Source organism: Prorops nasuta, unplaced genomic scaffold (assembly GCF_024137725.1).
Source record: "Prorops nasuta isolate Cenicafe-Biocafe unplaced genomic scaffold, Cenicafe_Pnas_1.2 PNAS00025, whole genome shotgun sequence".
Classification (NCBI taxonomy): domain Eukaryota; kingdom Metazoa; phylum Arthropoda; class Insecta; order Hymenoptera; family Bethylidae; genus Prorops; species Prorops nasuta.
The window spans coordinates 3,802,032-3,826,047 of NW_027116822.1; the positions used below are offsets into that span (position 1 = coordinate 3,802,032).

A 24,016-nucleotide genomic window follows, 5' to 3' on the forward strand; every position below is an offset into this window, starting at 1 on the left:
ACTCTTTCGTTATCTCTGTGTAACACAAAACACACGAAACATACTATATAAATGAAGGATTACAAGGAACTGTAAAACAATCACTGGGAAGTTTTTGTCAGACGTTAAGAGATAATCAAAACGCAGAAAAATATAAATAATGTCTTTTATTGTAATTTAAGTTTATAATGATATTAAATTATTTGAAAAATAGCATCGTTCATTGGATCATGAAATTTCACTTCCGGGACTTATCACAAGATTTGATTGACAAGTGAGGAAGTTTCTCAGAGATCCGTCGGCTGCGGAGCGATTCTCAAATAGGATTTGCCCGAGGGCAGATTGACTACTTTAAATTTAGGAAATTGAGCTTTAGCTTCGTTGATCGAGACTGTTGGCTGAATTACTACGTTGTCCCCTTTCTGAAACAATTAGTAATCAATTAAAATTAAAACGAATCTAACATATAACTTAATAAGATATTTATAAGAAAAAATTATGTCAAAATGGAAATTAGCTGGATAATATAAATTAAGAGATTGTGATAAAATTTACCTTCCAATCAACTGGAGTAGCCACTTTATGTTTCTCAGTGAGTTGTAGAGATTCGATTACACGAATTATTTCACTGTAATTTACGAAGAGAAATCATTTAGTATTGCCTTTTTTAAACGTTAAATAACTATTGTTTATTTTAAGCATACTCAAAATTTCTTCCAGTATTGGCTGGATACAGGATAGAAAGACGCATTTTTTTTGTAGGGTCCACTATAAAAACTGCTCGAGCTGTCAAAGGGATTCCATGACTGTCCTTCTCATCAGGATCCAGCATTCCAAGTGCAGTTGCCAATTCTCTGCTACAGTCGTCTATAATCGGATAAGGAAAATCGTCCTGATCATTCATTCCTGCATAAACTTTGATATCCTGCATTGATAAGACATAATCAAAATTTAGTAAACAATTAATTTTAAAGTAGGATGAAATTTAAAACTATACCTCGATCCATTTCCGATGAGAATCAACTGTGTTACACGAGAGGGCGATAACTTTCACCCCTAATCGGCGGAATTCTGGCATTAACTTTACCACTCTGGCCAATTCTGTGGTACAAACCGGCGTAAAATCACTTGGATGTGAAAACAAAATTCCCCATCTAAGAAATTTTATAAAAATGAATTCAATATTCAGGAAAATAAACACTTCTGACTTATTTTATTGAATATAATCTAACGTCGGCAATCAATTGTTAGTAAATTAAAGTTTCATTGTAGCAAGATGATTTTTGATAAAGACAGGATGGATAAAAAAAATAATTGATTTTTCTTTCTTTAACTTTAAAAAAATAATGCTACTGTGCTCGTAGAAACTTAATTAACAGTCTATTCCATAACTATGGTAAAACTCTGTGGTAAATCCACGCTTCCTCAATATTTTAAACTTTTAAAGTGCTAAACATTATTTTTAATGGAAAATCGAGTAATAATAAAAAATACAGGAACTATGTTACTAAAAACGAAGTTAGAGTCAGACCCACCAAAATGCAATTTTATTACTTACAATAAATATCATTGTTAATGCTGTTCAAGGTAATAACGAATCCATATCCCTTTTAATTTTATTTATTATCGTATCTAACTTCTGTTTTGCGCATGCGAGATGCATGAATGCATCATGCTATCAACGAAATAGTAGAACCTTTAAACTTTATTTCATAGCTTTCGAATGTGCTTTCAAATAAGTTAAAAAATCAACAATTTTTAATACTGTAAAATGAGTATATATGGGAAATCAAAAAAATATGATAAGGGTGAGCTATTTGTTATATCATTATAATCGTGCATGATGCAAATAAAGCGAATAAAGTTTTATCTTACGAGTTTCCCAGCCATTCGTGAAATTTAATTTGACCCAGCTGTGTCTGCGCTGTAAAATTGGGAAAAGGTTCGCCTAACAACACCATGACTATTACTTGACAGCTGATTAATTGATATTGAAAAGTTCTGTAATGTTTCTTTAAACTAGAATGGAAATTGTCACTTGTGGAGGAGAGGATACTTCCGTTTTCCAGATTTCGTACCTTGGGAACAGTTGAACAGGAACTCTCTCGGTAAAGTTCGGCCAGCTTCGGGCGGTTTCGGCTCGACCAGAGCTTTTAGTTTTAACATGTGTGTAATACTGTAGGCCTTATAGGTTTACATATTTATATACATATGTGGGTAATATTCAATTTGTCAAGAGTGGTCATGTTATTATTAAATTGTAACAAAATAATAATAAAAAATATATAGCATATTTGTTTCTATTGTTAATGCAATAATTAATCCTGTTGAAGGTAATATTGGAATAAATTATATTTATCTTCATTAATTAAATATTTGTTTGCTTACTGGCAGATTGGAAGTCAAAATGTAAATATTGTAAATTATATGTGACACACAGATTTACTATTACAAACAAGACTTGTTTTTTTTTTTAAGATAACAAGTATTCCTGTTTCCACACCTTAAAAATATACATATGTATATAATTATTGCATGTTATGTTTAGTGAAATTATAAGGTTTTAAGAGTGATTAACTCAGGAAATGTCACAGTTTTAATTTTGAGTATGCTATATACTATATGCACTTGCTTATTTCAATTAGAAATGATTTAATTTATGATTGTTTTTCTCTTACTGATTTTTTCTTTTAGATATCCAATTGAAGTACAAAAACTAAATATGTATAAACTACCCTTACCTATGACCCATGGGATAAAATATACTGCTAATGTGTTTAAGGCTATTAAGAGAGGATTAAACTTAAATACACATCAGTTGCCAAAACAACCTGTACCAGACTTGCAAGATACTGTAGAAAAATATCTAAGGTAATTTTCTGAAGGTTTTAAACCTTAAAGGGTGAATAAGGATCTGGTGACCATACTTCTTATATATACAGCAAGGACTAAGCATATTTTGAATTTTAAATAAAGGTTTTAAAACTCTTTGTTTATACAAGTAATAAAAAAAGAAATAAAACAGAATTATCAATTTTGAAATTTTTATATAATAATGTTGTTTTACTACCACTATTTTGCAGATCAGTGAAACCTTTGTTGGACGATTATGAGTATTGCCAGACTGAAGCAGTTGTTGAAAAGTTTATGCAGAATGAAGCTCCAATATTGCATAAGAAGCTATTAGAGAAATTTAAAAATACTGATAATTGGGTAGGATTTAAAAAAATATGGTCCTTGCATCAGAATTAATTTCATTTCACACAGACACATACATTTCAGATGACAGAATGGTGGATAAATAAAGCTTACTTGGGATATCGTAATCCTGTGATAGTTCACTCCAGCCCTGGTACCATTGGACCACAAATGAACTTTCGAGAGCCATATTCTTTCATTACAAATGCAGCACGAATAGTGATTGCAATTTCTGAATATGATAAATTAGTCAAAAGGTGAGAAACAGAACAAATTTTATTCATTTAAACTAAGAAAACATATTTTTTAAAGTGGAAAAATTAAACAAGAATTTGTTCGAAATGAACCATTGGATATGCAGCCTTATGGAATGTTTCTTGGCAGTCATCGTCAGCCTGCTCCAATCTGTGATAAGTTGTTGCACAATAATGATGCCAAACATATCATAATAATATGCAATAATAATGTAAATTAATATACAAAAACAAGTTAATAGAAATTATTTTTATCTACCAGAAACTTTTATTTGTAGTTCTACAAATTAAACATCATAGATGAATCAGGAATAATGCCAGAAAATAGTTTAAAAGCTTCTCTTAAAGACATTATTGATCGATCCCAAATCGAAGGAGATCCTGTTGGAATTTTAACAGGAAATCACAGAGATGTTTGGGCTGAAGACTATAATATTCTCATAAGTAAGTATTTTTTCCATACTTTAAAATAGTTTTCACTAATTAGTCAGTTTTTCAGGTCTTGGAAATAATAAAAATAATATTAAAGATATTGAAACTTCACTGTTTGCTTTATGTTTGGACAAAAATATGCCACAGGAAGCATTTAATTGTAAAAATGTTTCATCTGTAAGGGCTGTGCAATGCTTAACTGGATATTCCACAGATGTAAATGCTGCTAATCGGTGGCATGATAAAACAGTACAAGTTAGTTAAAAAACAAAGCAGGAAATTGTAAATGTGAACAAATAATTTTAATGATAAAATATTTTTTAGTATATTATTTCTGAGGATGGATGCGTCGGAATGTTGTATGAACACAGCCCATGTGAAGGTGGACCAATTGCAATACTGCAGGATTATGTTTTAAAGTACCTGTAAGTGTAGTTATGCATAAATTACTAAAAAGAAAAAATAATATATTAATTTTTGTAATATTACAGAGCTCGGAGAGAAAATGCAGCCCGGAAAGAATTAGATAAATCTTTTCCTAGAGCAACTTTATTAAAGTTCGAATTGAATGAAAGAATAAGAGAATCTATTAGCCAAGCGTCTTGTGCTGTTAATGAGTGAGTTTTCATTCTGTTATTTATTAAATTTGAGTGTGTAATACAACATGTGAAAACTAATTTAATTAAATTTGCAGACTTTCAGAAGATACTGATATGGTATGTTTCAAGTTTAAAGATTTCGGGTTTGAAATGATAAAGAGTTTGAAGTTAAGTCCAGACAGTTTCATACAAATGGCAATGAATACTGCATTTTACAAAGTTCAGGGGAAGCCTCCAGCTCATTACGAAACTGCATCTTTAAGAAGATTCCATAATGCAAGAACTGAATGTATTAGATCCACCAGTACTGATTCAGTATATTTTGCAAAACTTCTTATTTCAAATGATTCTACTCAGGCTAAGAAACAAGCTATGCTCAAAGCTATTGATACTCATAAGAAGATTGTTTCTGAGGTAAATGTATATAGTCATCTCAAGAAAGTCAAAGAAATTATATCATTCTTATTTTCAGGCTGTCATAGGGCAAGGAGTCGACAGACACTTATTTGGTTTGAAGATGATAGCTTTAGAAGAAGGAATACAACTTCCAGAATTTTATAAAGACGCTGGATATACGAGAAGTACACATTTTACTTTGACATCTAGCCAAGTAGCATATAAAACGGAGTCATTCATGTGTTATGGCCCAGTGGCGCCAGATGGTTATGGATGTTGCTATAATCCAAGACTTCAAGATATTTTCTTTGCGTGCTCGTCGTTCAATTCCTGTCCAACTACTAATACAGAAGATTTTGCCAATGCCCTACAGGAAACTCTCAGAGAAATGTTGGAGCTGGCCAAATCTTAATTCTGCGTATAAATATATTATTCAAAAGATCAAAGGATTTCTCTAATAAATGACTTGTTATATATGAAATGTATAAAAATGTAATAATTTTATAATTTTTTATAAGTGCAAACCTTGTTTGCAAAAAAATAAAAGGGGTTTTGTACAAATTTTATATAAATTAAAACTCTTCATGTGAAGAAACTGGCATTCTTTCTGGTGGGAATCCCCAAAAAAATGTTGGGATCCCTTTGACTTCCCTTTCTCTAGCTGCAAAAGCCGAATAAGATGAAATACAATTTCCAATAAAATAATTAGCTCTACCTAGAATAGCTAAATCTAAATGGGGAGAAACTGGATCCTCTTGTCTATAAACTTTTACCTGAAATAAGATGGAATAATTAAATTATACCTATGGCAGACTATATTAAAATAAATGAATTGTTAAAAATTTTACCTCCATTCTGGATAATGCTTTGGTTAATTCATCAATCAAATAATCACTATCAGAAGCCACAAATACTGATTTCACGTTTTTTGCATTTCGGATTGTTCTTTTAAGCTGTCTGACAATTAAATCAAAAGGCGGTAAACACATTGAAGTGGTTGCTCTTCCTCTCTCATTCCTATAACCCAAACACTGTGGAGCTGAGAATAAGTTAGGAGTGCTTGAAATAAATTCGCAAGCTCTCTTCCAGTCTACTCCATTTCTCAAGTGAATCCCAATAAATTCTCCTCTAGGTAATATTTCTTTAATAAAAGTCTTTGCATTTTTTATTACGTCATCATTCCATTCAAGGCATTTGTGCAATTGCTTATTTTCTAGCTGAACAGGAAAGCTAGCTGGAGCCCCTGTAAATGCTAGCACTGGCCATTCAGAAGGCGGATATTTTCCAATCCACTGCTTTGTCATATCTGTATGATAAACATCATAATGAAGCGGTCCATAAAATTCAGAATTAACAAAGTCAACATTAAATGTATCCCAAAATGGACCAAATGGATTTCCATCCTTAGCATTACAAGAATCGCCTTTTCCTCTTGGTGAATAACAAAAAGCTGCAAAGAAATAAGTATTGTTTTTTAGTTTGCAACTGACATTTTTATACTTCTTAACTTACATGTTCTATTCTTAGGTGGCCAAGTTAATGGTGCAAGGTTTATCATAAAATCTTCCATAATCATAACTTTATGACATTTTGCAAGTTGAGAAATATTAAAATAATTATTAAAAGGAACTTGTATCTAAAAAAACAACGAATACCGATTAGTAACGTTTTGCAGTACACAAGAATCTATTATTCTTTTTACCAACCGATTTAGTTTCTCCTGTGCGATACTCTACCCATGGAGGAAGAACTAATGTACGATTTATAGCTTTGGCAAATCCTAAAGAACCAAGGAAATGATCAGCTTGATTCCCAAAACGACCTAAAAATTTATTTCGTAATTTTCCTTATTTTGAGCAAACACTAATTTTTCTGAAAATGTATAAAAGAGAGGTTAGAAATATTTACCCATACAAGGACAATATAAAATGTATCCATTTATATCAATGTCAATATTTTTATTGTGAGTTTTACATATTACACTTAACAATATAACAAATAATAATTGGTACATTATTGATAAAGCTGTACGGCCCATTGTTAATTTCTCCAATTGTACACAAATCGCTTTATCACCTTGGATACAATCATGGAATATAAAAAACCGTGTCGTGCGGATCGTGCCGCAACTGCAGGCGGAGCACTCAACACGTATCAAATTAGTTTCAATTTCTCTCGTACCACGGCGTCAGCTGCTGAAGCTTTTTTGTGTTCGAAAGTGCTGCCATTTTCCTTATTTCGCCGCGCTTTAAAGTCCCGTGTTAATGGACTTTAATGCTTTTAATTGGGAATGTCCCTTATTCTTTCTGTTGAGCCACACAAATACAAAATCGCTCGTACAAAAAATTTCAACTTCCTCGTGTGCAGGTATAGAGACCGTGTACACTAGCACAATGACAGTGAGATAAGAATGTATATTGGTGTATATGCATACTATCAGCGCAAACTATCGGTCAATTTTCGCAGTTTTTGAGTATATTTTTGAGTGTAATTTATTTATACGTATACAGTTATACATTGACACTTCGCTATGATTGTGTTGGTGTGCACGGTCTCTATACTTATGTAGATATTTACGTATGGATATATGTATATGCTGTGACGCATTCATTTTCATACAGGCAAGTGTGTGTGGGTTGTGTTATGTGCTGGTGTGTGCCCCTCTTCTATATGATGCACATTGCGCGTATTACACACAACACACACCTTTGTCGCTCTTGGTCATGTGTGATGCCTTTGCGTACACAAGAATCGGAAATTTGGTGAAGAATTTTGACAATGAGCATGACCTCTTATTTGTTACTTTATGACGTGGTGGCCATTTGGTCATGGCAATAGTGTATATGTATAGTATATAAATATATGTATACGCGCGTATAGCAGCATGATGTAGCACATAGGATTAGATTTTAGGTGTGTGTTAGATGTATCAAAATATATATCATATGACACACCTGCTTTCGGCACAATCGACAAAGTGACAATAATTTCTTGAAAGAGTCCGGTAAATCGACACCATTCTCCTTTCCCCCTCCCTCAATTATTTTCTTAATTAGCATTTCCAATTGGAAAGTCCGCTATATTCCCATTCTCGGCTTACATATAATAACGTCGATAATTGTATCTCTCTGGAATTTATGAATTATATTGTCAAGGTATTACGATGGTGTATAACAAGGTATGACGTGCAAATTTAAACTTTTTGCAAATTTGGAGCACTGAACATGATAAGCTTGTGGCGTGTTACGTCTTGGATATACTAAATCATTCAGTATCCAAATCATGGCAAGGATTATAAATCGTACGATCTTATACGTGCAATATGTTTAATTAGCTATTATTTATCGTGATAATTACGTAAGAAATTGTTGTAGCCTACGATTGAAACACGGATTAATAAAGTGACATAGTATCCATTGCATTGAGTATATAAAGGTTAAGGGATACAAAGATTGCTCTTTATTTTCTCTTGCAGTTGTGTCACTTTTAGCAGCTGTATCAACATTTTTATGTAATATAGAGAGAATTTTTTTTTTTTTTGAATGTTTTAAAACGTTTTAAGTCGTAGGACAATGAGGTTAGGTATAGTCTTCGAAATTCTCGTAGGCTGATATCAACTGAGTTTTGTGAGATTTTTCAAACAATCTTTTGCTCGTTATGTTTTGACAGATACCTTACAACTAGTAGGCAATGATCGATTATCAGCGAAGAAAACTACAGTCTAATTGGATGCAACAGATTGTCGAAAAAATCCATTGTTGACGGATATCTTAATAAGCTGAACGAATGAAGCATCAGTGACAGTTGCACACACCGGGTGATGCCAGATGGTGATGCTGGTGCTTAGCTTGTATCGAGTAATCAAGACAGAGAGATGGCAGACAATAATCATGGTCTTGCTGGTGTGATTGGCGTGCTGAATAATAATAATGCTAATAGGGCTAGAAACAATAATAATCAAAATCCACTGTTCAGTGTTAGAGACAGATTGTTTCATGCAATGTTTATTAAGGCTGCCCTGGCATACGCTCGTACTTTTCCACGGCCAGTCAGGAGATTCATAGAATTTTTAATTTTATTAAAAGTAAGACTGTCGAATGCCTAATAAGACTTTCTCCATTATTCATAATCAACATGGTATTTTCTGTTTCAGGCAATTTTGGCATTTTTTGTACTGGCGTACATCCACATAGTTTTTTCTCGTTCTCCTACAAATTGCTTGGAGCATATACGAGATGAATGGCCACGAGATGGCATACTTAGAGTTGAAATTCTTAGAAATCCAGACGAAGACTATAATATAGAAAAGAGCTATGCCAAAGAGGACAAGCTGAGACAAGAGAAGGTCGACGAGCTAGCTAATAATTTTAGAGTATTGACGAGAGACGGGTAAGAGAAAATTGTTTGACAATGGTACGAATTAAAACTAATTTTAAGCTGAAACGATTTTAAACAGATTTATCAATATCGAACCTTCTGCTGTCGACGACGATCATGAAACCCCAAGGAGTCCCGAGGATAGTACCGTTCACAATATGACTCTTGCTCAAAATGGAATGGGGTTTAATGGCGCTACCGAGTCTGAGAAGGATGGTCATCCTCCTCTGAGGCTGCCTAATACAACAATAAGTCCGTCCTTAACGGCCGGTTTCTGGGAGGGCTCGGAGAAGTCAGGTAGCCTGGACATATCATCGGAAAAAACGGAGAAGGATAATTTCAAGGAGGAGAATGGAAATAAGCGTGATAAAGATAAAGTGGTAAAGTCTCCGAATGATTCCTCAGATGTTGATAAATTGGCAAGAGCAGGTAAATATTGAGAAGTAGATGACAACTGATTTGATGCAATTTATTTCTTTCGGGCGCTTTTTGCGAGCTTCTATCAGTTTTTCCAGAGGATGGTTATATCGTGGAGTATTCTTTGGAATACGGCTTTCTGAGGCTTTCGCCGGCAGCCAGACAGAGGTTGAACATTCCTGTGAAGATAGTCACCTTGGATCCTACGAGCGATAAATGCTTCGGAGATGCATTTTCAAGACTGATATTGGATGAATTTTTGGGCTACGACGATCTGTTAATGGCTAGTATCAAGACACTGGCCGAGCACGAGGATAATAAAGGATTCTTGAGGTATATAGATGGATTTATAATTTAATTTCTATGTATTCATTCACCAAAGTGGTTTATATTCGTGCATTAATCAACTATGGCGGCTTTGCAATTGTAGAAATGTGGTAACTGGCGAGCATTATCGATTCGTCAGTATGTGGATGGCCAGAACATCGTACGTCGCTGCATTTTTCATCATGATCGTCTTTGTAAGTGTAATACTTGTGAAAAAAGGCTTGATATTGTTTAATCGGAGCGAAGATATGTTTAAAGAGCGAGAGCGAAGCTCTGTGCTCTCCGCGCGTATCCTGGATAGGGTTTTTATCTGAAATCCAGGAAGGATGGTTTTGCACGTAGCCCACCCACACGATGTCCAAGCGTATGTAAAACGATATGGCAATCAATTCAAGCTAACCACCCGCTGAGGTAATATGCGCGTAGTCTTCCAATTCCCATGCGTCCCCCCCCCCCCTCCCTATCCCTTTGCAGTTGAACCTTCGGTATAAATCAACGTTATTAGGGGCATCGTGTTCGTCGTTGCGGTGATCTCTCAGCAACCAGCAATTTTCTATCAAATTGTCAACTGTGTACGCGCCAGTTGCTATTTCTCTTTTTTATGTTGTAGGCATTCTTTCATCCCGCTTCATTAGAAATTTCTATGCTCTCCATGAAACTCTGAGTTTTCATCTGACACTGAAAAACGAGTCGCTCTCCGATAATGCTCGTTGGTTGGAAGAGTCTGGGCAATTTTAAAGAATTTTCCGAGGATTCGGTATAGAAAGTGGAAAAATGATGGAATTCACACACTATCGGATAGAGAAAAGCGCGTGCTTCCAATTACTTTACAAGCACACATTTATCACCCTGCTCAACTATAGACTGTGATTGATAATGAAAATTTAATTTTTTCAACCATGTAATATTCCTACTACGAGTGGATCTTTAGGAATTTTAACGAATGTATAGGGAAAAAGATTGTTAGTGGATCTCAGTTGAAAATTTTCCCATCCAAAAGTCTTTTACCGATTATTGAAAATCTGCAGATATGTTCTTCTTTCTCTAACGAGAGTCATATACTCCTTCAGCTAATGGCTGTGCGCCACCTTTTGTCAAACTTTGAAAGCTCCATCAGCAGATGGACTATAATGGGAAGATAATTATACGAGCCTTCATTGGTTTCTCTGCCCAGTCCACGTGGTTTACATGACGGAAACCCGAATAAATATGCTTAAGGTGTAGACTTAAAGACAAAGAATCACACTTTATCTTCCAATTATAGAAAATACTATTGTGTAATTGAATAGGAGAGCTTGTGTGCATTTGGTACGTACGAAGATTATCAGAACTCGGAGAGACGAGCGATCGTTTCCTATGTGGAATTATCCGTATCATCGAATGGTATTGGCGAGTCCATTAATTGATTGACATAGTATACACGCGGTAACTATTATTCGCTTCGTGCATTTTAATATAAACGCAACGAAGTAGAATATACATTAATGCACATGTACATGCTACCCCAGTGTTATTCATAGCTATGTTTTATCATTTTCGATGGACGTTCTCACTTTAATGTTTCGCGCTGAAACGCGCACGTAAGGATTAAACATGGTTACTTGGAAATGAGAAAAAGTAGTTGGTTACGCGGTCGATGAACGATCCGAATCGGGATTAACGATTCTCGACTGGGCGAGAAAAGATATCGATAAGAGATGAGAGGGTAGGAGAGTAACATCGAAGGACTGACTAATTTTAATTGATGTGGAAAAGCGAGATGTCTGCTGGAGAGTCGGATGGAGGAATATTGTTGGTGGGCGTCGCTTACGGTCCCGTGTCGCGACACGTGACCGCGTCGGCACCCTGGAGGGTCGCGCGGTCGTCAGTGGCGCCGCCGGGGCGCCACCTGGAAGCCTAACCTCACCCTCCTACCCCTCCACTGCAAAAAAGGGATCCAGTCACGTGTACGAGACTGTCGTCGCGCCCGCACGTACCCCGCGGCGGCCTGCTGCACCATATAACGCGCGCGCGCACACACACAAACTCTCGTGTACATTTTTTCCATTTGCATGTGTGCTGCCTGCCTACGCGAAATTCGACGCTTCGTTACAATATGACACCGGTTGTCCTTCCTGGGCCCCGGTACACGTCTCTCCTCCTATCTCAATTTTTCTTCCTCCACTTGCGTGTCATCCCCTGTCTGTTTTTCTTCCTCTGCCTTTTCCACTTGTTCTTCTTCTTTTCTTGATCCTCATCTGCACGTACACACACACACACACACACACACACACACACACACACACACACACATACACACGCGCCAAATTGCTGCTATATCGATGGTATAGCAAAGTTTCTTGCCGCCAAACTGCACATCCGGGAGGAAAATTCGCGCAGGACAAACCGGACTGTAAGCTCCGATTTCGTTAGGAGGGCCGCTTGTCGCTTGTCGTCGCGGATAATGGATTATCCTCTTCTGGGTGCCAGGTGCTGCTGCTTCAATTTGAATCAGTCGCGCAATTCAATTGCATCGCTCATCCAACCGGATAACCGACTATACGACGCCTCTAGAAGCGCGCGCGCGCGCGCGCGCGCGAATCTCCAATCACCTCCGACGAAATTACTCGAAACGAAATATTAACAAGACGCGCTCGCTCGCGCGTTATCCTCCCAATCCTTTTTGTTCAATCAATTACACCATTATCATATTTTTACCGCACTCTTACTAATTCTGTGTTTTTTTCTTTCTCTCTCTCTTATTTTTCAGACCGTTTCGATATCGATGCTTCTGCGTTACTCGCATCACCAGATTTTCGTCTTCATCGGTAAGTGAATCTTTGTAAGTGCTGCATTTCCATCGCGCGCTCGATACACCCCAACACCCTGCGCCATTCGTTCAATCGAGGCCTGGAATAACAATAAGGAACTCGGTGCCTTGAGAGAGCGAGGGAAAGGACTCGTCGAGGATACAACCTTTTCTTCCTTTTACCGAGAGAAAAGAGAGTTGCTGAAAGCGAGCGAGCGAGCGAGCGAGTATTTACGAGAAATAATATCTCGTATTTAAGAGGGCTTCAGCTCTTTCATTTTCTACTCTCTCTCTCTCTCTCTCTCTCTCTCCCTCTTAATATATACATTCTTCAAACTGTGGAAAATGTTTCTGATACTTGGAATGATGTTACTTTTAGCACGAATGGTAATGCATTGGTAACTGAGACACAGCGCGGAGACATCGAACGTCTGAGAAGGAAATTAGAGGGAATTAAAGTTTATCAAGACGAATTGCAGCTCTTCTTGCTAGAGAGCGGAAAATTGTTACGACACCAGAGGCGCTGAGGTTGCCTTGAGATAGAGAGTCTTGTTTGATGGAGTACGAGTCGTCGGTTTATCGGTTCGGTCAGAGATGGAGATACTGTAGAGAGAGAGAGAGAGAGAGAGAGATAGTGTTGTCGAGAGCGGTTTATGACGTAACCCCTCCCCCCCTTCCCTCCCAGCATATATCGCCCCCTCCCATTAAATCATGTTCTCCATCGCTACGTCTCCGTTTCTTGGCTGAAGAACGCGACGACAGATAACTGGAGAGATCTGGTTTGGAGGAGCAAAGAAACCTCGGAGAGCCGGTAGATCGAGTGAACGCCAGTGCTGCGAGTCAAATAGCTCATTATACTATATACGTATATATATATATGTATATATATATATAGATAGAAAGCAATAAAAGTACAGGAGATATCGAGGAAGAGTTCTGGAGTAACGCTGCTGTACGCGCTTGCGTGTGTGTGCGCGCGTGTTTCGCGATGGAAGGAAGATGGTTGACCCTGTTGCTGCTCGTCACTCTTCTGCTGATCCTTCTGATAAAAGTCGTAGCCATCATCCACCACCAATACACGTATTGGAGCAAACGCGGTGTACCAACGGAGACCAACTGTCCTCTGTTCGGTAGCACCTGGAGATTCATCTTCCAAATAACGACCCCCGCGAAACACGTAAATAATTTGTACTACTCTTATCCGGGACGAAGATGCATCGGTGGGATGGACTTTGCAATGCCTATCCTGATCATCAGGGATCCCGAGCTGATCAAGGACATCGCGGTGAAGAACTTTGACAACTGTCCGAATCACAGGACATTCGTCGACGAGGAGATGGACCCGATTTTCGGGAAGAATGTATTCTCCTTGAAAGACGAGCGTTGGAAGGAGATGAGGAACACCTTGACGCCATCGTTCACCGCCAGCAAGATGAGGATCATGTTCGACTTGGTGTCCAACTGTGCCAAAGGATTCGTCGATTATCTCGTCGATTGTCCTCCAGGCTTGCTGGAGCAACTGGACACGAAGGATGCGTTCACTAGGTACACGAATGACGTTATAGCCACAGCGGCGTTTGGCATAACGGTAAACTCCATGAAGAATCGCGAGAATGAGTTCTACGTGAATGGCAAGGACGTGGCGTCTTTCACGGGAATCGCTCGCCTCGCAAAGTTTATACTGATGCGTTCAATGCCAAGACTCACGAGGTTCTTCGGCCTGACCTTCTTGTCTGCGAGCGCCACGAGATTCCTCAAGAATGTCTTGACGGAGACCGTGAGGACCAGGGAGCAACGGGGCATAGTCAGGCCGGATATGATACAGCTTCTGATGCAAGCTAGGGAGAAGGATGGCAGTGGCTACCAGATGACCATGGACGACATAATAGCTCAGGGATTCATCTTCTTTCTAGCTGGCTTCGACACATCCTCCAGCTTCATGTGCTTCATGGCCCTCGAGTTGGCCTTCAATCGGGATATTCAGGAGAGGCTGCGTCTCGAGGTGGACCAACTGATAGAGTCCAAGGGCAGCCTCACCTACGAGGACATGTGCCAAATGACTTACATGGATATGGTGATATCGGAGACCCTGAGGAAGTATCCGCCTCTCCTCATCATCGACAGAGAGTGCTCCAGGCCCTTTGAGATTCCAGCCTCCGGAGACGAGGGAGCCATCGTCGTGGAGAAGGGTACCGTCTGCGTCTTCCCAGCCTACAGTCTGCAAAATGATCCGAAATACTTTCCTCATCCGGACAAGTTCGATCCCGAACGTTTCAACGAGAGGAACAAGGAGAATATCACTCCCTACTTCTACATGCCCTTTGGAATTGGCCCAAGGAAGTGCATAGGCAATCGTTTTGCCCTGATGGAGATCAAACTGATAATGGCCTACCTCCTGCAAAGATTCGTCCTTAAGACCAACCAGAAGAGCGGGACGATGCCCGTGACTTTTAGCAAAAAGCAGTTCAACCTGATTCCCGAAGGAGGATTCTGGCTCACTCTGGAGAAGAGAGTCTGATCGTGCATCCATGTCACGATTACCATCACGATCCTTTTTATGCCATATCAGTTTCACCTGACTGATATGCCACCCCCCCCCCCCTCCTCCTTCTCCGCTGTTGGTCACTACGCAATGGAAAAACGCAACAAAGAAGAATCATCCTGTTTTCTCAGACTTTGTTTCTCTAAACACACGTGCATGCTTTATCTGTAAATAATAAATTGCTAATGGTACATATGTGTGTGTGTATATATATAATTATCGAGAACCAGTGTTATAGAGCTTCAATTATCCATCATTTTCTGCTTGTCATCTCTCTTAGCGTTGCTATATATATATACATATACGCATATAGAAGTAGCACGCAACGCGCCTTCCTCCAGTCGATTCAATGAGGGACGATCTAGCGAATAAATTGGCGTTTGGAGAGAGAGAGAGAGAGAGAGAGAGAGAGAGAGAGAGAGAGAGAGAGAGAGAGAGAGAGTATTTTTCTATTATTTTCCTTGCAACAGCGCGTTCACTTGATTTCCGGAGCATCGCGACGCGTACGTACAAGCGGAAGGGGCTCAAAGGGGATTATCAGGGTAATGAAGAGGGCGGAGGGGAGGGGGGGGGGGGGAGAGTGCAATGGATTCGAGAGTATCGAACGACGCGGGACACGGTTAAATGCTTCATAACGAGGGTAATCTCGGCTAATGAGTATTTACGAATGTGCTGCGAATCCCCCCCCCCCCCTCTCTCTCCCTCTAGTCACTCACCAGTACCAACGCATTCACCAATGACTGAGGAAGAGAGTGAGCCTCTTCCCTTCCCCCCTCCCCTCCCCCGGGTCGTCTCGCCCTGCCGCAAGTGCATCAAGTGCTAATTGCAATAATAGACTCTTTAGTTTTCTATATATACTCTTTTTCGCAACGTACCACGCACACATATGTGTATGTATGTACATAGCCATATTGCGCGCAGGCTGCGCGCGCGTCCTCGGTTCGAAATGACGTTTTACGCAGTGAATAATTGCACGAGTGGTGCGGAGAGCTCAGCTGCACTCGTCGATGAGTCAACGGCTGCAGTACATTTTACGATTGCTCTAAAGCGAATTAAATCCGCTCCCTTCCTGGCTTGGTCGAACGATCACTTCCTTCCCTCCCCTCACGATCGGATCGAATTACAATTGCAGAGCTTCGCGCCAATTCCAGCGGAATATTAATTGAACGGAAAGAATTGATTTTTCTAACACACGCGCGTCCCTTCCCCCCCCCCCCCCCCCCCCCCACTTATCTTATCTCCTCGAGAGCTTTCCCACTTTATTTCTCTCGATGATCTACAGCCGGCGCGCAGTTTCATCGATCGAGCAATCGATCGATCGTTTCTAACGATTCTCCGTGGAGTGCTCGTCTCCCTCTCCCCACTTCTCACTTTGTAATTCGTGAGTCAGAGAGCGAATCTACGCGGAAAGGGCGCGAAACGTTGGCAAACGCTTCTCGCGCGCGCTTCTCTTTTCAATCCAAGCAACTAAAAGTCCCGGGAACGTATCGATTACGCGCGTTCCTACTATCTGGACGTAGTCAGTCGCGCAGATGGTGACCTGCTTTAAAGCTCCAATCTCTCTCTCTCTCTCTCTCTCTCTCTCTTTCTCTACCTGGTAAATAACGTTGTCCTTGTCGTTTTTACCGAACATCATACTCTTACGATAGACTTATCTAATCTATTTTATTGTTGTACGACAATAATAATAATCTCCAGAGGCCTATCGACATTCTGGAATACCCTCCGAGGCTTAGAATTTCGATGTATTTTAACACGACGCTCTTGATATTTTTCTGCGATAATAAATAAAACGCGATTAGTCGAGGACTGTTGATTCATCAACATTGATTCGACCGAGATTGAACGATTATTCAGAGTCGAGGAGATTTTGTGAAAATCCTAACAACAATCGAGTTATCCACGTATTTAATCGAGCGAAGTTGAAGGATACGAGTTACGGTTGAAGAAATCAACTGTACTGACCATCGCGTTGCACATTCTTACAATGCGATAATAAAAGTAGCATGGATATCTGGAGAGGCTAAAGAAAAAGAGATCTCGAAGAAGAAAAAATTCGTCGAATGGTTCTTCATTAACGTGGAGGAGCAAAGATCGATTGAATTATCAACACTGATCCAATCGGGGTCCGAGGACCATCCATACTCGCTTCTCGATACGCCCATATGTATACAAGCACGCAAAAATCGTATATATACATATATATATATATATATATATATACAAAATTGAATAATAATGATAAAAAAAAGTGTATAATCCAAAAAGAACGAGAGAGGGAAAAATCTGGTCATTGATCCGACAATAAAAAAGAGGATTGAATTAATAAAGCGTTATAGTATAGCTTTAATTGGGTACAACGCAGGAATATTGGAAATGTGATTATTCTAGTTTTGCGTGAAAAATGAAATAAAAATTGGCGGTGCACGTGCAACGGTACATAATGTGTGTGTGGATATATATATATATATATACACGTAGGAGAGTCAAGGAATATATATGACCATGCGCGATAAAGCTTTGGAGGAAAAGGTTAACAAGCCCCGAAGGAACGAGCGGAGCTCTCCCGCTGTTTTCCTATGGAAATTTTCGTTAGGAGCTATTAACCCTAACAAAATAATTGCCACGCGCGACGCTTCATTTGTTCGAATTTTAAGCCCGAGGCGTTCTCGCAAAGAGCACGCTGCGTGTAAAACACCATTTACATATAGCGTAAGAATGCTGCACGGTTGAAAAGCTGCTGCGGGTATAGGTTTATTGAAAAGGGGGGGGGGGGGTGCTAAAATAATGCTCCGCAGCTATAAAAAACGATCTAGAGTGTTCCATGGTGGGAGAGGGGTGGTCTCTCTCTCTCTCGAGTCAAAGTTGAAAACTCGGCTCGGCTCGGCTCGATGGTAGATATTTAAATGCGGAATGGCGGAGAAAAGTTTCCAAATGAATTCTTATCGCGCTAGGTATACGCTTTGATGGCTGCGTATCCAACGAGCGATACGCCTCGTGATTCCTCGACGGTCCTCCACTCTCTCCTATAATAAACTTTCCTCTCTCTCTCTCTCTCTGTCGGAGAGCACTCGCGAGACGCACCCGCGTTGCTCCATAAATATTAAATTCAATTCTCGCCACTCGCCCTCCAATCATCGAACTCTGCACGAATTAGCCACTTTTCGCCAGCCTCTTTCAAATTTCACTGTGTCACGCGCTACTAGTTATTCATTGAATATGAATATTGAAGTAGCGAAGAGGAGGAGGAGGATGAGGAGGAGAAAAGAGAGAGGAAAAAAGAAGAAGAAGAAAAAAAAGAGCTGGAGAGAGTTTGGCCCGCTTTCCAGAGTTTCTTGAGGAAATTTGTCGCGAGGCTCTTGGCAATTTTCTCCTATGAATTTTACATTTTTAGTTATCTGCTCCTTCTCCCTAAACTCTCTCCATTACCTCCCCTCTTTAATAAAACAAAAAATCATACAACACTCACTCATCTACCGGATGATCTTGTTTTTTTTTCAGTAGACCTCCTGCAGATGTTGGAATTCAACGTGACCGTCTCCTTCCCAGCTGCGGCACTCCTCACAGTGATCCTCGCGCTCGTTGGTGAGTAGTTGAAAATCTCCTTGTGAAACGGTCGGATTCGTGGGTGGGTGGGTGGGGAGGGGGGAAGGAGCTTGCGGTGGAATTATCGAGGGAAGAAATTCAGGAGAGCTAAGCTGCTCTCCTTCGAGAGAGAGAGAGAGAGAGAGAGAGAGAGGGAGAGCACGACGTTGTTTTTGGCTCACTTGCAAGCCTGATTGGCCTGGACGGTTAACCCAGGATTCTGCATAAATTTCTGATGAAGGCGCAACAGTTGGGTAAGCCGCGCGCCCCCGAGTCCATTTAGTACCACTCTCTATCTCTCTCCCTCTCCCTCTCCTTTTCGTACCATCACGATGGAGTCGTCTCAGCTGATGTGCACTGGAATCGACCTACGCCACCAAAAATTCTCTCTCTCTCTCTCTCCCTCCAATTATTTTTCCCCCCAACACGATACTACAGGTTTATCCTAATGGTTCTTGTATTCCCCGTGTAAAAAACTGTATGAGAAAAAGTAAGTGGAAAATTATTGTAAAGTGAAAAGCAAGTGTGTGATTTATGAAATAAAAGAGAAAGACGAGGAAAATGATATTGAAGAGATTGGATAAGATTTTGTGGAAAAGTAATTGAATATTGTGAGGAGAATTAAATGTAATTCGGCATTGATGTTTCAGAGTGTTAAATTATTGGCATGTTTTTGGATTTGTGCACACTTGTTCCCCCCTCCTCGAAGAATTGGGCCAGGGAATCGTCGAAGAAGAATCGGTCTGTGCTGCGGAGGAAGTTGGTATTCGTAGTAATGGCTTCCGTTTCCGGCGTTGCTTCCTCCCTTGGCTGCATGCTACCACTGGCTATATACACGCGTTGACTCACCGAATTATATACATATATATATATGTGTGTATGTAAAGGCGATAGCGATGACTGTTAGAGATCAATGACCCAGTGAAAAAGGGAGCTGGTGAGGAAGGATTTGCTTGAAAATGATTCTGCTATTTTCACTGGAAGGACGCGCAACGCAGGACGATTTTGCATAATGGAACATCGAGGAGGAGGAGGAGGAGGAGGAGGAGGAGGGGGAAGGATGTGTCAGTGGGGCGCCGAGCTGGCCATCAGTGACGCATGATAACACGCCCAACGCGCCGTAAACACATTTTCAATGACTGTCGAAACGCGTTACTCATCTCTCCAACACTCGCGCTCTCTCTCTCTCTCTCTCTTATCTACACTGGGCACCGTGTCACAACTCTCAACGATTCCTCGGCAACGAAAAATGGAGCAGGAAAATTCGGGCGAAACAGAGAGCGAGGATGACTGGTCGACTGGAAACACGTGGAATAATCGGATTACGCACAGGTGGAAAGAAGAAGAAGGAGGGAATTATATGCTGAAAAGTCGATCGATCGATTCAATGGGACTTTTCATCGTTTGCCCCAACAATGAGATAATTTCCAGAGAGAGAGAGAGAGAGAGAGAGAGAGAGAGAGAAGAAATTTCGTTGCACAGGACGCGCGCGAATTCCTGTCGATGCTTATTTACATTGAAATCAATCGAAAATGATCACAGAAATAGCTGGGAGTATTGTGACAAAGCAGCAGCGCACAGTTTCGATTGCAATACTTTCGCTATTCGCGCAGCTACTAATACCGTAATTGGCTTTTTGTCGGATGAAAAGAGGGACGCTGCTGGAGAAGGTTGAGTTTTTCCATCCTCCCTCTCTCTCTCTCTGCAGATAATTACCTTTGAAAATTATTAACCAAGCGTTTATATGATACATGTACGATGAGCGAATCACCCTTGGAAACATTTGTAATTTAATCGTATATACCGTTGTTGAAAATGTTGTCCCTATAAAAATTCTTTGATACCTCGCGTGCTCCCGCGTTATTTCCTTCCTCAAATCACGTGTTTGAAATATTCTTTTTTGGCTTGACTTTAAAACTTGTCTACGCCATGCGTGTGATAGAGAGAGAGAGAGATAATGGAATCGTTTAAATGCATATACTAAGCCAGAGCATTATACCCATCTCGATCCTACTGGAAACTGTTCTGTCAAATATCGCTGTCATTATTCCTCGCTAAAATCCCATGGGCAAATCCCCGACATAAAGTCTACGATGCGGAATACCAATTGAAATTGCGCCAACTTTCACGGGCTCGATATTTTTTCATAGGATTTTCATTTTTGAAATCGATACAAACACACACACGTATATAGAAGAGTTTGTTAAATGATATATAATTTTAAATGGAGCGAATCGATCGGTTTTTTCGAGTAGCTTTTGTGAAAAATGATTCGCTTTTCGACTGGTTTCGGGTGGTTAAATGATACACACACACACACACACACACACACACACACACACACATATATATATATAGTTGTGGATGAAACGCGGCGCTCGCGCCATGTGCAGTGTTTGATCTTCCGGAATGGCTCGGTTAATTTCCGGACGTCCGCCTAACGACCGGTTCACGAATCATAACTAATTCGCGGTCAGGTTGGATATGGACGCTACGTGTGTTTGTAACGTGCAGATAGAGAGAGAGAGAGAGAGGAGAGAGCCTTGAACGCAGCTGTGGGATAATATTCTCGCTGGAAATTCACCTCGTTCCACAACGATCCATCCACTTTATACTCTATAGGATTATTCTTAAAAATTCTTTCCTCCCCCAAGCTGGCATAAAAATAGCAATTAAATCCTATATCCGATGGAGCGACTCGCGACGACGCGACACCGAAGCATCCATTATATAATTCTTTATAATTATCATTATCATTGTTATCCATCGCGAGTTCCCCTTTACCAGTCGATTTAACAAACTCGTCTGATCAATTATACATTCATATTCCTCAATTTCTCTATGTAATTCTCGATGCGCGCTATTTTCTGTACAATTATTTCTATCGCACCTTATCAATATTCTAAATCCTTGTGATTTCTCCGACTGTTTAATTTATTTCACAAGAATAATTTCGCGGTCTTATTAGAGAGCTGCATGATGGTGGCCGATGTGCGCGAACACGCGCCACTGGTCTTATTATCAAATAAAATAGAAAATGGTTACATAGGCGGGCGAGAATTCAGGCCAGATGCGTAGGAAATTTGCGGGGCGATCGTTCGCTCTGCCTCACTGGTCTCTCTCTCTCTCTCTCTCTCTCTCTCGTAGTTACACGGAATGCCATCGTCGATTCGCTGCCGCGGCCGTAGCGAGCCAGCTCTAATTTCGCGTTAAACGCCAAATTTACGAAAACCGTTTGCCCGCAATGTAAACACGCGGACCGTGTGCTGCGCGTTAATAACCCTTCTGCCTTATATATGTGTAGAAAATGAAAAATCTATATAATAATGCGTGGGAAAAGGGACAAGAGTAACAAATGTCCAAGGGACGATAGAAATTTGCAAAGGATCCTCTCTCACATATATCGTTAGGAGGACGTATAGATGGTGCGTGCGTTTGTTGAGGCATATAAAAGGAGGGAGGGAGGATGCGTCGATATGTTCGTACACGTCGATGTTTACGCATGATCGATTAACAGCCGGTGGTGGAGACATGCGCTCGTGAAACTGGCAAACTCGCGCGCCTTGTATATCCTCGTCTATACATAGATAGATAGGTCTGTATATGCATCCCCCCGAGCCCTGCAGAGCTCTTCCGCGTCGTATCCGCACTCGGCAATAATTATCACCTTATTGCCGTCCGCGCCCTCGGCCCCTCGCCCACCCGAAACAACCCCTCTCCTCGACTCGACGCTAGCTCGTGTGCGCGCTCCAATATACATGCCTATATGTGGCTCCCTTCTCTCTCGCTACACAGCAATGTTTATACACGCAGGCTATGCCCGCGAATAACTTGCTAATTAGTCTAATTAATTGCGCGAGCTAAAGCGAGAATTTTTTTATCCTCGAGGCGCTCGAAAGAAAAGCCGTGCAGAGCGATCGAGAGAAAAATTTGTAGATGGCGTTGCGCGCGATTGAATGTTAAAGAGGGGAGGGGAGGAGTATTTCTCACAAACGCTCATCCAAAGTACGTGCTATTTTCTAGCAAGATCGATCCTCTAGCTTCCGTGCCAAAGGGGGAGAGGGTGGTTCGCGAGATCGCCAAAACGGGGAATTTCTATGAAATAAACTTAAGAGCGTAGGACCATTAGTCACCACCCCTCCCCCTTCCCTCATTTCCAACAACGCACCGTTAAATATCGTGCAATGGAGAAGACCCCTCGTGTACCGCGTCTAGAGACGAGAAAAAATGAACCTTTCACTTTGCCTCATTGATCGTACACGCTTTTCTGCTGTATTTAGCACGTACATATGTTTAATTAATGACGTACACCGCGTTTGGAGGATATTCCGTAATCTCGCACAGGACTTTCTTTCTTTATACATAATTTACTAAAAGTTTCATTTGTCTCATGTACCTATATATATATATATACACGCGTAGATAAGAATCGATAGATTTTTGTAAAAGTTTTACAAGGTTGGATATATGTTTTGTGTTGCAGGAATGGAGACGATCATGTCGGAATTTTTCAACGACAGTACTACTGCCTTTTACATCATTCTGATCGTTTGGATCGCCGACCAATACGACGCCATTTGTTGCTACACCCCGGTGACCAAGAAACACTGGCTCAGGTCAGTCCAAGCTGCAGTAATAAATGCTCCTCGTGTCGCGCAGAGCGTTTAATCGAAATTGCAGGAGCGTTAGCGCGAGACTCTCACGAGGAAACCGCGCCTGCCTGCCTTCCTTCCTTCCTTCTCTCCTACGAGATAACTCGAGCTTATAATTAAAGCCGGATGAGCCGTGAAAACCATGCCTCTCTCGCCCCTTGCGCCGTTTCGCCATTTCGCCGTTTCTCGCCAGATACATCTCGCTCTGCGAGCTAGGAACCAATCGTCTGTGTAAATGAGGTGAGGGAGGGGGTACAGCGAGGGCCAAGAATGACGCCACTGAAAAATTAACTTGCCTCCGGAGGGAGAGTAGTGGTATGTACGTAGCATCATCGTTGGTGCAAACAGAATCAATAAGGATCTCAGAGGGAAAAAGAGAGTCGTGTGTGCGTGCTTCTTCTCTCTCTCTCTCTGACTGCCTGGCTAACTAGCACAAAGGATATTTTGCGTAGAGGAATACTTTGATGCTT

General features: G+C 40.5%; 5 protein-coding genes across 20 annotated transcripts; 3 read left to right on the top strand and 2 right to left on the bottom strand.

The window, feature by feature from the left end:
* Window positions 1–131: 131 nt before the first annotated feature.
* Window positions 132–2,071, bottom strand: Prx6a (Peroxiredoxin 6a). Its single transcript, XM_066741187.1, has 5 exons — window positions 1,855–2,071; window positions 977–1,133; window positions 684–904; window positions 535–607; window positions 132–401 (listed from the first exon to the last, which is right to left on the bottom strand). The coding sequence occupies exons 1-5, from the start codon at window positions 1,938–1,940 to the stop codon at window positions 267–269; spliced, it is 672 nt and encodes a 223-aa protein (XP_066597284.1). The 5' UTR covers window positions 1,941–2,071; the 3' UTR covers window positions 132–266.
* On the top strand, window positions 1,169–5,418 carry LOC136782035 (carnitine O-acetyltransferase-like). Of its 7 annotated transcripts, none has more exons than XM_066741169.1 (12): window positions 1,169–1,921; window positions 2,003–2,087; window positions 2,674–2,850; window positions 3,063–3,192; window positions 3,262–3,434; window positions 3,490–3,643; window positions 3,710–3,875; window positions 3,931–4,118; window positions 4,188–4,288; window positions 4,355–4,480; window positions 4,558–4,876; window positions 4,935–5,418. In XM_066741169.1, exons 3-12 carry the CDS (start codon window positions 2,702–2,704, stop codon window positions 5,268–5,270), a joined length of 1,842 nt encoding a protein of 613 aa, XP_066597266.1. In that variant the 5' UTR covers window positions 1,169–1,921; window positions 2,003–2,087; window positions 2,674–2,701; the 3' UTR covers window positions 5,271–5,418. The 7 variants fall into 7 exon arrangements, with proteins under 7 accessions (XP_066597266.1, XP_066597264.1, XP_066597263.1 ...); XM_066741167.1 differs by lacking the exons at window positions 1,169–1,921; window positions 2,003–2,087 and adding exons at window positions 2,145–2,312; window positions 2,458–2,585; XM_066741166.1 differs by lacking the exons at window positions 1,169–1,921; window positions 2,003–2,087 and adding an exon at window positions 2,145–2,312.
* On the bottom strand, window positions 5,288–6,898 carry O-fut1 (O-fucosyltransferase 1). Its single transcript, XM_066741186.1, has 5 exons — window positions 6,767–6,898; window positions 6,565–6,680; window positions 6,371–6,494; window positions 5,707–6,308; window positions 5,288–5,631 (listed from the first exon to the last, which is right to left on the bottom strand). Exons 1-5 carry the CDS (start codon window positions 6,894–6,896, stop codon window positions 5,431–5,433), a joined length of 1,173 nt encoding a protein of 390 aa, XP_066597283.1. The 5' UTR covers window positions 6,897–6,898; the 3' UTR covers window positions 5,288–5,430.
* A 186-nt stretch (window positions 6,899–7,084) lies between these two features.
* On the top strand, window positions 7,085–23,577 carry LOC136782037 (membralin-like). 10 transcript variants are annotated; one of them, XM_066741178.1, is made up of 9 exons: window positions 7,085–7,225; window positions 8,528–8,942; window positions 9,012–9,247; window positions 9,315–9,664; window positions 9,742–9,985; window positions 10,083–10,173; window positions 12,729–12,786; window positions 18,811–18,894; window positions 23,378–23,577. In XM_066741178.1, the coding sequence occupies exons 2-9, from the start codon at window positions 8,733–8,735 to the stop codon at window positions 23,560–23,562; spliced, it is 1,458 nt and encodes a 485-aa protein (XP_066597275.1). In that variant the 5' UTR covers window positions 7,085–7,225; window positions 8,528–8,732; the 3' UTR covers window positions 23,563–23,577. The 10 variants fall into 10 exon arrangements, with proteins under 10 accessions (XP_066597275.1, XP_066597278.1, XP_066597272.1 ...); XM_066741181.1 differs by lacking the exon at window positions 7,085–7,225 and adding an exon at window positions 7,689–7,771; XM_066741175.1 differs by lacking the exon at window positions 7,085–7,225 and adding an exon at window positions 7,784–8,036.
* LOC136782036 (cytochrome P450 9e2-like) lies at window positions 13,548–15,504 on the top strand. The gene has a single exon (XM_066741174.1). It carries the CDS (start codon window positions 13,756–13,758, stop codon window positions 15,283–15,285), a length of 1,530 nt encoding a protein of 509 aa, XP_066597271.1. The 5' UTR covers window positions 13,548–13,755; the 3' UTR covers window positions 15,286–15,504.
* Window positions 23,578–24,016: the final 439 nt, after the last annotated feature.